Below are 15,092 nucleotides of genomic sequence, written 5' to 3' on the forward strand. Positions count from 1 at the left end.
GTGCAAGTCGTAAATCGGTAAATAGGTCGTTTAAAGGCAAATTATATGGTTCCACGCACATAATTGGACTCCTTGAGGGTATTAGGGACTATGTTAAACATTTCGGCAATTTTTATTTACGTTCAAAAAAAAGTTAAAAATTTCAAAAATTGAAGGCTAATATCCATGCTTTTTGAGAAATTTTAGAGTTTTCGGGGCCCGGTGTCTAAAAGTCTCGAAATTCTAGAGAATACATCTCGGGGTCATATAATGTCTTTTGGAATCAATATTTTTGTCATAAACGTTCTTTGTAGGCTTACGTTAATGAAATCGGTGCAAGTTGTAAACCGGTTAAAGTTATCCGCTTTAAGGAATAAGGTTCCACCAGGACCACCTCGACAAAAACATATCTATTAGCCTTATGAAGTGAACACAAGAATCTACTTTCACAAGAATCTACTTTCGTCAACACTCTCTACTACTCTTTTACAATTGTTTTAGTGTGGGATAACACTTTGACTCACATATATGGGTTAGTTCATGGGTTCAACACTACTCTCCAAGTCTACATCTATGTTATGAGTAGATATTATGTATAATAGATACTTAAAAATATGAAAGGCTAATTAGATGGTTCCACCCACCCAATTAGACCTAGAGGGTATTACGGATCATGGTAAACATTTCGGAAAATTTTTTTATTGAGCAACTTAACTTATTTTAACTAATATGGACAATTTGTTGATTCGTTGTAGACATTGTAGGCGTGGAAAAAATGTTCATAAGTTTAAAACTCTAAACTATGCTCACATATACATCGGTCAATTTGTTCATCGCAGACTCGTGTTAACCCCTATCGCGTATTTCTTAATTAATTACCTCATATATGAGGTGCCTGAGATGGTCATATTATCGTGTGCTAACCACATACAAAGTATCAAAATTTGTGCATATACATATTTTTAAGTATCTATTATACATAATATCTACTCATAACATAGATGTAGACTTGGAGAGTAGTGTTGAACCCATGAACTAACCCATATATGTGAGTCAAAGTGTTATCCCACACTAAAACAATTGTAAAAGAGTAGTAGAGAGTGTTGACGAAAGTAGATTCTTGTGTTCACTTCATAAGGCTAATAGATATGTTTTTGTCGAGGTGGTCCTGGTGGAACCTTATTCCTTAAAGCGGATAACTTTAAATAAAATTAAAGTTTTTTTTTAAGGGGGGGGGGATTAAAAGAATGCACCTTTAACAATTAACATACCCTTAGTTCTATATATTGACATAAATGAAATTTAAATATCAAATCTCCTTTGACATTGTATATATATGGATAACAAATAGCATTCCAAAACATCTAGCTATTGGCGAAGATAAGTATTTCTTGAATTCTTGTCTTGGGCAATGGGCACTGTATCTCATGATGCTAACTTCTAATCCTGTAAAATCAAAATTATATAAATATAAAAACATTAGTGTAACACAATAATAACATTTCTCAAAATAAATTATGTCATTTTTGGACTTACAGAGACTGTAATAATAATGTTGCCAACTTACGGTTGATACTCAATGGTAATGACTCCCTCAAAAACAGGATCAGCAATACTGGCAAATGCTTCTTTAGAAAGCTCAAAAGTGACAACACAATTAGGGCATCGGTCCACAATTATAACATAAACACTCGTACCAATTTTGCATGGATGTGGAAATGGATACAATGAACCTGTGCATGCTACCTCAAATATTTTCGTACAATTTTTACCACCTTTCCACAATTTATCACCAGCTGCGGCTACAAATGTTCCTCCTGGAATACTTCCATTGCATGCCGATGCTACATATTATGCAACCCGAACAAAAGATTAATTACTCCGTAGTTAATTAATTAATAAAAGTACTGATATTTATTTTTTCTGATTTAGTTTGATAAGATAAGATTATATCTTTGTATCATAAAGAAAAAAAAAATTAAGATCTGACTAGATCACACGGTCAAAATGAAAATAGCCTAATAATTTTTATCTAATTTGATTTGATCTTAATTTTTTTAATTTAAATGTGTGTGTTTTGAATTATTTATCTTTTCTATTCCAATTGATCTAACTTAATTTGAACTTTTTTTTTAATTACTATATTATTTCTTAAGTCTGATCTAATCTTATCTAAAACAAGGAGAAATAATGTCAATTAGAATTTATTATATACAACGGGGTGTACCGTACACCCGGATTATTTGTTCATTCAACTGAGCAAAAATTATTTTTGTTCATTTGTTGGTTAAATGAGCAAATGACTCCGAATGTACATAAGATAGTAGACACTGTACTCTCAATGTCAATATCATACATAAGCAAGTCAATTACAAACCATTCATTTTTATATTAAGAAAATATGACAAAGTGTTTTCAAACGTTTTTAAAGACTAATGGGGAAAATTAAATAAAAAATTAAAATTGATAAAATGCTAGGAGTATATTATACTTACGAGTATACGATGAGTAATATGTGGCAGTTCCGGGAATAGCCGATGACAATGAAATTAGACTAGTAGTGATGGAGATGAGTGCAATAACAACCAGTGATATCTTAACTGACATTGACATTTTTCCTTACTACTTCGGTTGAAACCAACAAATTATGTGAGCTAGTATTTAGAAAAGGGTTAGAAAAATTACTTGCTAAATAACATATACTTCCCAGAAATACCTTAGCAAATACATTTACAAGTAAAAATTAAAATGATTATAGAGAAATCACAACTTCTAATCTATATCTATACTTATATAGATATATAAAAGCACAAAGCACAAATCACTTGTATGACACATGTCGTCACAAATCACTTACATGCCATATGTCACCTCCCTTAATCCTTCCTTTCTATATTCTCTTTTTGATATAAAATTAAAACACTTATCACCTCCCTTAATCTTTCCTTTCTATATTCTCTTTTTGATATAAAAATTAAAACCATAATATATACTTAAGGGATAGCTCAAGTAATTAAAGCTTTGCTCTTAAGTTTTAGGAGATTTTGAGATCGATTCTCCTCCTCGCTTTTTGGGGCTCTCTAACACTCAAAATATACTTCGGATGTATATATACTGTAGATTATAAATAAAATTACTCGTAAATTACATGGATTATTATAGTAAACCTTATCCCTGCCTTTCTGCCCATAGTTTTTTCAGTAGTATGCATAGTGGTTATGTTTCCAAATTCCTACCGTCTTTAAAGCCCCACGTATCCAATGGGCTTTAATTACGGTCCAATCCAACATTTACAAACCCAATTTGACCCCACATTCCATCCCTTAAAAAATTAAAATTATTTTTTAAAAAATAATTTTTTAAAAAAAAAAAAAAACACCAATAAATAAGAGAATATCTCTTTTTCTCTCCTCCTATATTCCTCTCAAATTTCCACCCCATTTCTTCATTATCGGATCTCCTTACACAAAAGACAAAAGAAAGAAAAATAAAAAGTAAAACAAAAATATCTATCACTTTTACCAAGAACAAATCAATCAAGGTGAATGCCGAGGAACAATCGCAGCCGTCAAAATGCTATCACTGGCAACAATCCTAGCCATCAATTTCCCGGTGACTTCCGACCGCCGGAAACTCTCACAAAATCAAACCCAAAACTCCTCTCAATCCTTCTTCAAGCCCTAATCATGGCGTTCGTAATCTCTCTCTTCTTCATCTTTGTCGGTGTTGCCGCCATAATCTTCATTCATCTTTGCATCGCCGGCGGTGCTCTCCGGCATCGTCACCGCCGCAACCAACGACGACCCATTTCAGGAAACGAGGATTTATCATCTGGGTATTCATTAGAATTGCTTAAAACTCTTCCGAAATCGTTATTCAAAGGCTCTGAAGTTTGTACGATTTGTTTGGATAATCTTTTGGAAGGTGAAAGTTGCCGGGTTTTACCCGGTTGTAATCATGTTTTTCACTTGAATTGTGTTGATAAATGGATTTTGAAGTCGCCCGTTTGTCCTGTTTGTCGGAGCTCCATTAAAAAAACGGATCATGAAGGTAAAGGAAGAGGTTCGATTGACTGGGAACACTTGTGGGCTGCTTGTGGGTAACGCAATTTAATTTTTTTTTATTTTTTTTTTAAGTATTTTGTTTCCCTGTTTTTGTTTTGGGGAAGTTTATACTTCTTGTTTACAGTTGAATCAATGTAAATTAGGCTTCTTTTTTTCTTTTTTCTTTTTTTTTTTTTCTTTTTTTTAAATGGAGGTTATATGAAGTTAGTACTCTTGAATGAGTGTTTTTAGAGTCTATATCACAAGTTTTGGTGATATAGAAACCATATGTGCATAATATAAATGGGTTTAGTTCTAAATCATTTCTCCTTCGAAAGTTAATCTACTTTTTTTTAAGTTGATTGAGCTATATAATAAAGGGTGATTTTAATCATGTGCCGAGGTATATGACACTCCTAAAGCTCGCATTTGTTCATTTGAGAGAGCTATAGTTAAGTGAGGATGTATGTCGTACACTGAACTGAACACCTCCATGTTATGAGTTAAATGTGTAGGAATGTGGAATTTTAGTGAAATTTCATCTTGGTATATTATATATACCGTATATATTTCATATTTGTTTTTAGGATAAGGTTATTTACTTGTATTGAGATATGTGGAGTAGTCCATATTGTAATGTTGAAAATGAGATGATATGTGGAGAAGTCCATATTGTAATGTTGAAAATGAGATGCGTCTCTCATTGTTTGGTAAAGATGACTTCTTATGATGATTGAGTATGTACTTTTATGAATCATAGTAACATCTAACATGCGGGCGAAGTGCAGTGAATGACCAATTTTTCCATCTATTTGTCTTCATCTTTGTGGAGGATACAGTTGATGTGTTTTCTGTTGGAAGCAGCCCTTTCCGACAGGAAATGTATAGGCGTATAGCTTTATCTTAGCTGATAAAACGTGCCTGTGAAATGCACATTACAAAATTGGATGAGATGGATCCAAGAGGTGTTTGATAGACTGAAAGTTGTAGTTGTTTGCTATTAGGATAAGCAATATGAGGCATCAAGTAAGCTTTATATGTCTGTTATAGCTTTGTTACTGTTGAATGCTGAAAGAAGTCTCTTTCTGAGGCTGTCATGCTTTGACAAACAGAACATGGCTTCACAGCGCATTGCATTTTGAACTTAATCTTGGAGTTATGAAGCAGTCAAATGCTTTGTTGGGATGGGGTTGGAGTGTTGGAGAAAATTAATCTTAATCCATATTGCAATGGTGAAAATGTTATGCATCATTGCCCTGATTGCTTGGTAAAGGTGTGCTTCCCACAGCGAATGAACAATTTTTCCATAGGCTGTTTGTCTTCGTGGAGGAATTGTAGTTATTTTTGTATTTTATAATGGGAAGCACTGAAGCAGCCAATTTGGACAATGATTGAACAATTTAGTTGATGAATTGTGTGTGTGTGTGTGTGAAATGCACTTTAGAATAATAGATTATCAGGGTTCGGGAGATGTTTGAAAAACTTTTTTGCTATGACAAATAGGTAATGTGAGTATTTGAGTAAGCTTTATGTCTCTGTTATAGCTATGAATCTGTTGAATGCTGATTGAGATGAATCTGTTGAATGCTGATTGAGGTCTCATTTTGAAGCTGTCAATCCTGTCATGCTTTGACAAACAGAGCATGGCTTCACAGTTAATTACAAACAAAATTATCATTTTAGGCAGTGTTTACCAATCTCCTTATGTTAAACAAGACCTACTACAGTAGGTTTATAAGATTCATGACAAATGATCAAGTTTAGTGATTGTTGTGGCGGCTGCTGTGTGCCTGTGCTCAACTGCTGAAGCTTTGAAGAAGTGATGACTAGTGATGCCAAAGTATTGGTGTAGACGTGCAGTGGTGATTTTGGTGAATTTTGAAAGTATGTAGGATTGAATTATAGATACACTTGCAATCTGCCTAGCAATGTAGAAACTGTTTTTCTCTGCTCTTGCTGTTTGCTGAACTTTTTTGCTGGTTCTGCACTAGTGATTACTGATTAGCTTGGTGATCTATGGCCCTTAGACTAAGGACTAAGGAAGGGCCTAAGAAGATACATCGACGTTTATTTTCCATGGAGACATGGAGTACTTAGCCAATGTTTATCTTAGAAGCTAGATTATGGTGGTTGTGCCGGTAGTCTCCGGTGGTTTTCATCACGCCTTCTTAAGAGATCATTAATTATTGATTGAGATTGTCATTCATAGCTTCATGTGTTTCTTTCTCACGAAAGGTCAGCAAAGTTGCATGGCACTATATGGTTAGTTTTCTGAATTTTTTTCTCTATTATGAAGTGTGTTCTTTTTTTTTTTTTTCCTTCAAGCTTTTCCTCCTTGTTCACAAATCCAGATCTCTGCCTCTATTGAAGCCCACCTTCTTTATCAATGCCCCACCGTTCTCCTACCACGATCACTACCGACATCTCCCAAACAGACCTCCGCCACCACCACTTGGAAGAGCATTTCTAATGTAATTAATCTGCTCTGTGCTTATTTTGTCCTTCGGTCCTTCCCACTACTGACTGTCCGTGATCAACTCCAGTATGAGTTTGTAACCGACACTTTTTATGTTGTATACGAACAAATTTCTAGTTTTCCCTCGTATGTTAATGGTTGAAGTCTTTTTTTGGTTTAAGCGAGTCAAATTTTGGTTTTGGTGGGTTTTTTTTTTTTTAGGAGGTGTTCTATTGTTTTTGGATGCTTAGCAGAAGAGACGAGAGCATTCAGGTTGAACAAATATAGGAAGATGATAGCAGTTAGGGCCTAAGATTAGGAAGATAGGAACTTTTTTTGTAGAAGTGGGGTGTACAAAGTGTGACTTTGGACAGGGCCCCAAAAATTCTTTTCATGGTCGGATTTTTCTTTTCAATATTACTAGGAGGGCTACTAGCTAGTTACGTTTAGCAAAGTCTTTCAAGCGTTAGACAACATTAAGGAGGGAGAATATGTAAACAAATATTTTTAGTATTTCTGTTGTTTATATATATATATATATATATATATATATATATATATATATATGCATCAGTTTGACCGATACATTTGTCGAGGTGCAACTTTAACCATTAATATTTGTAAAAATTGTAATAAAATTATATGGAAAAAGAAAAAATGGAAAGAATTGACAATAAATAAACATTTATTACACCGATTACTCGTGAATTGTTGATAAATTCTCAACTTAATACTAAAAAAGGAAGCATATTAAATGCTTAAATGCTATTGATATATTATATAATACGGAGTAACATTTATTTATTTTTTATAAGTGAAAAAATTAAGTCAACCATGATATGTTAAAAATGCAATTGTCAAAGTGATGCATTTAAAAAAAAACGGAGGGAGTAGTATAAATGTTTGCACACTTTGTTTGGGAGTTTTTAAAAAAAGGGCAACTAACATTTATGAGAGAAAATGAGTAAATAAAAATTTAAAAATTTAGGCAAATTTGTCAGAAAAAACTTTTAAAAGCATCATTTTGCGAAAAAAAAAAAACCTTTTAAAAGCTTTTTGGTTAAAAAAAAACCACCACGTTTATTTTTTTGCGAGAGGAAACCGATTAATCTCTAATTTCCTCCTAAATCTTCTAATTAAGCTCTAATCCACTAACTTAATAATTAATTATATTTAATTTATATATAAAACAAACCACCATCTCTAACCACCTCCTCTCCTTCCTCCTCCCTTTCCTCCTCCCTTGGTAGCAACCCCCTACCCACCACCAGACCCGCCGCCCAAATTCCCCACCTCCACCGCCGTCCAACCATCTTTTTCCCCTTTATCCTCGCCGGCGACCACCACCTTTTTATTTTGAAAAATAAACCCTAGAAAATCAATTTGGGGGTTTTTAATTTTATGCTTCTTGCTTGCAATTGATAATTGTTTTGGTTTTTAATATATATGTGATGCTAGGGTGATTTAGAAGCAAATTGCATTTGATTTGGACTTGATTTGAGCATGTTTGAGTAAACTAGAACAAAAATTTTGAAGGGAGGTGGTGGTCGGCAACGGGGATAAGGGAGGGAAGGTCAGCCGGCGGTGGAGGTAGGTCACAGGAGGTGGGGGATCCAGGCAGCGGGTTTAGTGGGGGGTTGCTGCCAAGGGAGGGGGAAGGGGAAGGGGAAGGGGGAGGGTGGTTGGTTAGTGGTTGGGGTGGTGGTTTATTTAAATATATAAATTGAATCTAATTATTAAGTAATTTGGTGGATTAGAGGTTAGAAGAAATGGGAGGAAATTAGAGATTAATTAAGTAAATTAGAGGTTAATTAAGTAAATAGGTTTCCTCTTGCAAAAATAATGGACGTGGTGGTTTTTTTAAACCAAAAAACTTTAAAAGGTTTTTTTTTCGCAAAATGGTGCTTTTAAAAGGTTTTTTCTGACAAATTTACCAAAAAATTATATCCATACTTATATATTAAAAAGTGTTCCTAATAAAATATATGTGTCACGTGGCTATCTTTTAATATATTCAATTATAACACACTAAGCACTTTGTACAAAGCACCAATTTGAGAACATTTATTTAGTTTTATTAGCTATTTTTGTTCACTTTTTCAAAGAAAAATAAAAAAGTTTATGATTTTTTTTTTTTGACAATAGTGCACATATCCAAGAGATTACTTTCTTTCAATAAATCCCTGATAGTCCAACGTAGCCTCATCTCTCTAATGTCTGCAAGTTTTGGATAATAACATTAGAGTCTGTAAAAACTGTGATATGCTGATACATACCCTTTCGATCGTGCCCACTTAATAGCTTTTAAGCAAGCTAACAATCCCGCATGTAGAGCCGAGAGAGCATTGCCAAACTCCCCTCCCCTTCGAAAAAATTTACGGCATCCGAAGAAAAAGCCCAACCAAAACCCGCATGCCCCGTGCATTTCTTCCATGAACTGTCAGCCATAATTATTACCTCTATATTTCCTTCTAGAGGTGTTTCCGAGAGACCACCACACCTTCCGATATTGAATCTTCTAAATCCTGACGGCTGTCCCCCCCCCCCCCCCCCCCCACACACATTATCCAAATTTCGTAGTACCCCGTGGGTCATCACATTAGGTGTGAGGAAGGTTGCAAGACTCTTCATAGAGAGATCATAATGTCTGTAAAAATCAGCCAAATACCCTCCTTCATTTCTAAAGACTCTCCCGTTCCTTGTCAGCCACAGACTCCACAAAGTGCCCACAAAACACATGTATCCTATCACTTTGGTTCCCATCCTCGCTATGAAAAGGCATAATATGATTCTGAATCCAGTGTCCCAAAGGAGTAGATTCATCAATTTCAGAGCTAATATGCAAGGAGCAATTTCTCCATGCATATCGCGCAAAAGAGCATAACCTAAAAATATGTTGAATATCTTCTTCTTCCATACCACAAGAGTCGCACTCTCCATCAATTTCCACTCCTCGTTGGATCAGGTTGCGCTTAACCGCCAAACCATTCATACACAGTTTCCATAAAAATAGGCTCCATTTTGGTGGAATATTGAGCTTCCAAATCAGTTTATAGAAGGAGAACTCCTGAGCATTATCTTGTTCCAAAGAAAAAACACGCATTAGAAAAACATACCCGGTCTTAACGGTGTAGATACCCGAAGGGTGATAATTCCAATAAGGTAGATCTTCTTCATCAGTTGTTGGTAATTCCATCTCCAGGATTCTTTTAGCCGACTCCCACTCAAACCTCTCTCTAACAATCACTGCATTCCACTGTCTTGGACTATTCATTAAGAGGTCTTTAACTCTACCTGACCCTATTCTAGTAAGGGTGAGGCTCGACTTCAGCTCCAGAACTGCACCCTACACCCACTTCATATTTGCAATTCTGACCTTTTCCCCATCCCCAATCTTCCAAGCAAAACCATGTATCAATTTGTTTCCCACATCCCGAAGGCCTCTCCGGCCCCAAGAAATTTTACTTGTGCCCCCAGGTTTAGGTCTGCCAATGCAAATGGATCAGTTGTGGCTTAGCTCCAACACTCGAGCCACAAGCAATTGTGGATTGCAATGCATTCGAACAACTTGTTTAAACAAGAGAGCCTCATTTAAACACTCCATAGATCTGATGCCCAAACCTCTCATACCTTTTGGAAGATGTAAGGTATCTCTCTTCACCCAATGCATACCCTTATCACCTTTGTTTACCCAGAAAAACCTTGCCACCAAGGAATCGATCCTATTAGTGACAGAAAGAGGAAACTTAAAACATTTCTTTACATGAGAAGAAATACTTATCAACATAGTATTGATCAGTACTAATTTTTCCGACTAGGACAAGTTTATGATTTTAAAGCTCAAGTATTATTTATTGATATTCAAAGTAAAATTCGGTGCATTACCCAGGCCACATATTAATTAAATCATTATATTACACTAGGGAAAATTTATATGCAATTAACATTAGATAGAGGCATATAGGTGAACAAACATTTTTAGGATATACAAGTAATTGTCCTTGGGCTATTTATTAGTGTTTTATCATACTTTTTAAAAACGTAGACTTTCTCTCTCCTGTTTGATCATCCTAATTCCTTAAGGCACTTTTAATTTGCTTTAAGGACTTGTTTTTTCCCTTAAGGCACATTTAATTTCCTTAATTAAGGACTTGTTCTCTTCACTAAAAAAAAAAAGTGATATAGGGTTTTGATAAGGTTGATTAAGGAGTATTTAGTTTGATCATATGTTGGCCACATTTTAAAAGCTTGCTCAAGCTCATATTAGCTGTGATAATTCTTATCAAGCTTCACTCTAACATACCAAAATTCGACTTGGCTTGGATTGTTTATAGTCATAAATTCTCAAATTAACATTAAGTTTCCTTTCTTTTACCAAATTTATAAGAGAAATATAAACGAAAACAGATAACAATTGAAACTACAAGTAAAAAGCCTAATAGGAACACTCAAAATAAAGTTTCGTTCATTTCACCTTATTTTTGTTGAACTGAAATTATTTTGATTGAACTGAAATTATATTGGCTCAATTGAAATTATTTTTACTGAACTGAACTTATTTTTATTGAATTGCTATTGTATTTCTTCTTTAAGTTTACTGATTTTTAATGAACTGAAATTAATTTTATTGAAATTAAATAATTTTTACTGAACTAAAAATCAAATTAAATTAAACCGAAGGAAATACTTTTGTCTTATAAAAAATTCGCTTTGACTCTCGCCTTTTATGGACACTATGCATGTGATCCTTTACAAGGAAATTACATTAACTGTTGACATAAATTACCAATAACATGAATTTAAAATACATTTTAGTTATTTCATGCCCACTAACTAACGAACTAAAGGCCTCAAAACAAATTGCATGTACAAAGTCAATGCAAACAATATGTTGACACAGTGAACACATAAATAGAAAGAAGTCATACACATTACACAACAGATAGATTAGTTATTGGCTTATTGCATAAACGTTAATGCCCTCCACTAAGTACAAGTTCAAACTACAATCCATAAGAAAGTCAACGTTTCAAGTACTCCTCGTACGTACATATGTGTTTTCTATAAATAGTAGGACATACTTGGCATCCATCCAACTTAGCTAACATTATCATTTCAAATACTCACTTAAGAAGTTCAAAAAATGGCTAACAAATATAATAGTCCTATTCTTTCCTCCTTCCTCCTCCTTTTACTCGCGTTTACTTTAACCACTGTTATTGCTCAAGATGACCATAATCATGACCATGATCTTGGCACAGTCCCTCCACCACCACCAGTAGTCGAAGATGACCATATCCACGACCACGACACAGTCCCTCCACCACCACCACCACCACCAGTGGTTGAAGATGATCATGACCATGACCACGATCATGACATTGTCCCTCCTCCTCCACCACCATCACCAGCTCATGACGATCATGACCATGACCACGACCACGGCCCAGCCCCTCCTCCACCACCACCAGCTGCTCCCGTGACCATAGTAAACATATTTGACACAGATGCTAAACCAGTGGTAAGTGGCCAAAAGTACTACATCCTCCCAGTGGTCCAACGCCGAGGTGGTGGCGTAGGATCAAAACCTTTAAATGCCTATGAAAAATGCCCTCTAAATGTAGTCCAAGAGACAGACACAAAGGCTCTAGGCATTCCTGTAACTTTCAAACCAATCAAGTCCGGCTCCACAAATATTACATTCTCCACAGACATGAACATAGCTTTTACATCCTCCAATGGATGCAACCAATCCCCTATATGGACATTGAAGCCCGGCAAACACGAAAACGAAACCCAATACGTGATTCTTGGTGGTTCAACCGGCTTACGTGGTCCTAACACCGTCAAGAGTTGGTTTAAGATCGAGAGGTTTTTCCCAAGATTTCATTTTGATTATAAGTTAGTGTTTTGCCCTAGTGCTAATGATCTTCCTGGCTTCAAAGAGACCATTTGCGGAGATTTGGGTGTTTATATTCAAGAAGATGGAACTTGGCTTTTGGGTGTTGGTGCTCCACCTCTTAGAGTTAAGTTCAAGAAAGCTTAAAATCACTACCTCTATTAAGCCAAAATCTTCCTAACCCTAATTTTTTTTTCATTGTTTGAGTGTGGCTTTTTTTCTTCCTTTAATTTGGCTACTATGTTTGATTTGATTTATGTTCTTTTTCGTTCATTGAGAGTGTTTTGTATTTATTCATGAGTATGTTGTACTGGATGTATAAGCGATGCATGAATAACAAATTTTTCATTTTTTAATTAATATGTACTCTCTTGGATTAGTTTTATCATACAATCATTTGAATCTTATGATGATCAATCAGTTATCATATATAATCGTTTGAAAAATTTGAGGAAAATTGTTGAATCATTAGGCTTGTGTTTGATTCACCTTATTTCTGATAAGGTTAGTAAAATTAAGTTCGGCTTATTTCAGATCAAAATTAGTTGTAAATATATACTTTATTATTCTTTCAAGTGCGGTTTTTTTATCGCTAAATACCTTTTAATTTTGTAATAATTTTTTTGTTATTTCAATAAATACTACAGGAAGGGGAGGTGAATTGTAGTATGGTAGTTTTGTCAAACTTTTTGCGGAAATAAAAATAAGTAAGCTAAATGAACTGAAAATGCAAGAGAGATTTTACATGTAAAACTCCTTGGCCCCAAACAAGGTGAAAAATCACGACCATTTGGGATTTTAGGAAAAGAATCTTCACTAGAATAAGGCAAAAGGACCTATTACAAACTAAAGATTCTAACGTTGAATTCCTAAACGAGCTCAAAGCCCTAAGGAACAAGTCACCCAACTTGTTACCCTTCTCTTCCTTTTCTCTCTTCTCTCTTCTCTTTCTCACTTCTATTTCTCCTAAACAGAATTTCACTCAAACTTCCCAATTCCCCAAAATACAACTTGAAAGAATAAAATCTGGTATAAAGACATTAGAACACTCTATTTCACTAATGTGGAATTGTACTCTTAACTCGATTAAAGAAAACAAAAGATGAAATCTATTTTAGCAAGGGTGAGTTTTCCAACTGAAATCAACTGACTATTTATAGAACAAAATTCACTTTGGATAAACCTCTTTGTGCAGCGTATCCATGACGTCGCTTCTCTAACCCACTAAGAAGAACATGTCCTAAAATCAAGGGGCATGAACTCCTCAATGTGTCAAGCCATGACTTAGAAAGATCATGGGGAGTATGCCGCAAGTTTTGGAAAACAAAACAGATTTTATTTGTTTAACTGATTTTTGAAAATAAGTAAAATAAAATCCTTTTTATAAAACAAAGAGATAAGATTTTAAAGTCAATTGTTTTCCTAAAACAAAGCATGCACAACTTAATTTTTTTAGACCAATTCCACACTACTATTTCGAATATAATATTATCCTTATACTTATATAAATCCTAAAATATAAAAATATATTAGTCTTCATGTTTTTCTGCTTCTGTTCCTTAGAAGGAACTTCTCTTCTCTAGTGAAGCTTCCACTCTAAAGCTTAAGTTCCCTCAGGGGAAACTTCTCTTCTTAAGTCTTCATTTCTGAAGCACTAGTTCCTGTGAGGGAACTCTTTACTTTTGGATTGCTTTGTTCCTGGTTATCTTGTTCCTCATGGAATATTTGCAAGACACTTAATTCTCCTAGTCATTGCAACTAATCACGCACGCAAACAATCAAGCTCTTATCAGTTTGTAAATAAGTTAGGTCGTGTTATCATCAAAATCATAAAGAGTAACATTATTTTTTTTTTGAAAATTATATTATTACAAATCTCATAAGACCCCTCTTGATTTATTTATTTTCCCTTTTAAATTAGCATACATATAATGTCAAAGTTTAGTTAAATCAAACAATCAAATTAGATCATAAGCAACAAGTTTAGGGGTTGTTTGGTTGGAGCTTTTGGAATGGATTGAAATATAATTTATTCCACCCCATCTCCCTAGATTCTCATACCCGCCTAATTATCTACTAATATTTACAATTCATTCATTTAATGAAATGCAACAGCCCGCTATTTGAAAAATAGATCAAACAAGTTTAGACAACTAACTATAGAGTTAAGAATCCATAAACCCTCATATGAAATCTCATAACAATCCATCTATGCACTAACCCACGCCATGACGACACATCTTAAGGCGTGTTGGACAGGTAGTAACTTTTAGAGTTTTGACCCAATCAAGCCACTATTTAATTAAAAATATGATTGTTTGGCAATGTAGTTGGAGACTTGGAGTAGTATTTAGTGGCGAAGGTAGTTTTTATCAAAAGATAGAAATATTAGCTTTTTTAATATTAGAGGTAGCTAATGAAAATTTAATCTATAGATTTAGGGAAAAAAATATATTGATTTTTAATTTATGTGTAATTGCTAGCAAGTCAACCTCTACTTTTCCGGAACATTTCATACCTTAATTATCTATCTTCACTGCTAACAGTTTATAAACAACTATCAATTAACAGCTTAAAGTTATACTTTGTCAAACACACCCTTAGGGCCTGTTCATATTTATTGAACTGAATTATTGAAGTTGAACTGTACTGAATTGAACTGAGCTTAAAATGAATATTTTATGAGAGAAGAAAATTAGGAGCTGAACTGAACTGA

At 34.5% G+C, this 15,092-nt stretch overlaps 2 protein-coding genes across 2 annotated transcripts; one reads left to right on the plus strand and one right to left on the minus strand.

The window, feature by feature from the left end:
- Positions 1-1,412: 1,412 nt before the first annotated feature.
- LOC110721069 (putative EG45-like domain containing protein 1) lies at positions 1,413-2,592 on the minus strand. The gene is made up of 3 exons (XM_021900184.1): positions 2,475-2,592; positions 1,547-1,823; positions 1,413-1,425 (listed from the first exon to the last, which is right to left on the minus strand). The coding sequence occupies exons 1-3, from the start codon at positions 2,590-2,592 to the stop codon at positions 1,413-1,415; spliced, it is 408 nt and encodes a 135-aa protein (XP_021755876.1).
- Positions 2,593-3,178: 586 nt separating this feature from the next.
- On the plus strand, positions 3,179-4,558 carry LOC110721070 (RING-H2 finger protein ATL56-like). Its single transcript, XM_021900185.1, has one exon. It carries the CDS (start codon positions 3,525-3,527, stop codon positions 4,080-4,082), a length of 558 nt encoding a protein of 185 aa, XP_021755877.1. The 5' UTR covers positions 3,179-3,524; the 3' UTR covers positions 4,083-4,558.
- Positions 4,559-15,092: the final 10,534 nt, after the last annotated feature.

The sequence above is a fragment of the Chenopodium quinoa genome, unplaced genomic scaffold (genome assembly GCF_001683475.1).
Source record: "Chenopodium quinoa cultivar QQ74 unplaced genomic scaffold, ASM168347v1, whole genome shotgun sequence".
Classification (NCBI taxonomy): Eukaryota; Viridiplantae; Streptophyta; class Magnoliopsida; order Caryophyllales; family Amaranthaceae; genus Chenopodium; species Chenopodium quinoa.

Coding starts and splice junctions, on each gene's coding strand:
- LOC110721069 (XM_021900184.1), bottom strand. CDS start 2,592: ATGTCAATGTCAGTTAAGATATCACTGGTTGTTATTGCACTCATCTCC. Junction 1,824..2,474: donor ATATTACTCATCGTATACTC/GTAAGTATAATA, acceptor CATAATATGTAG/CATCGGCATGCAATGGAAGT.
- LOC110721070 (XM_021900185.1), top strand. CDS start 3,525: ATGCCGAGGAACAATCGCAGCCGTCAAAATGCTATCACTGGCAACAAT.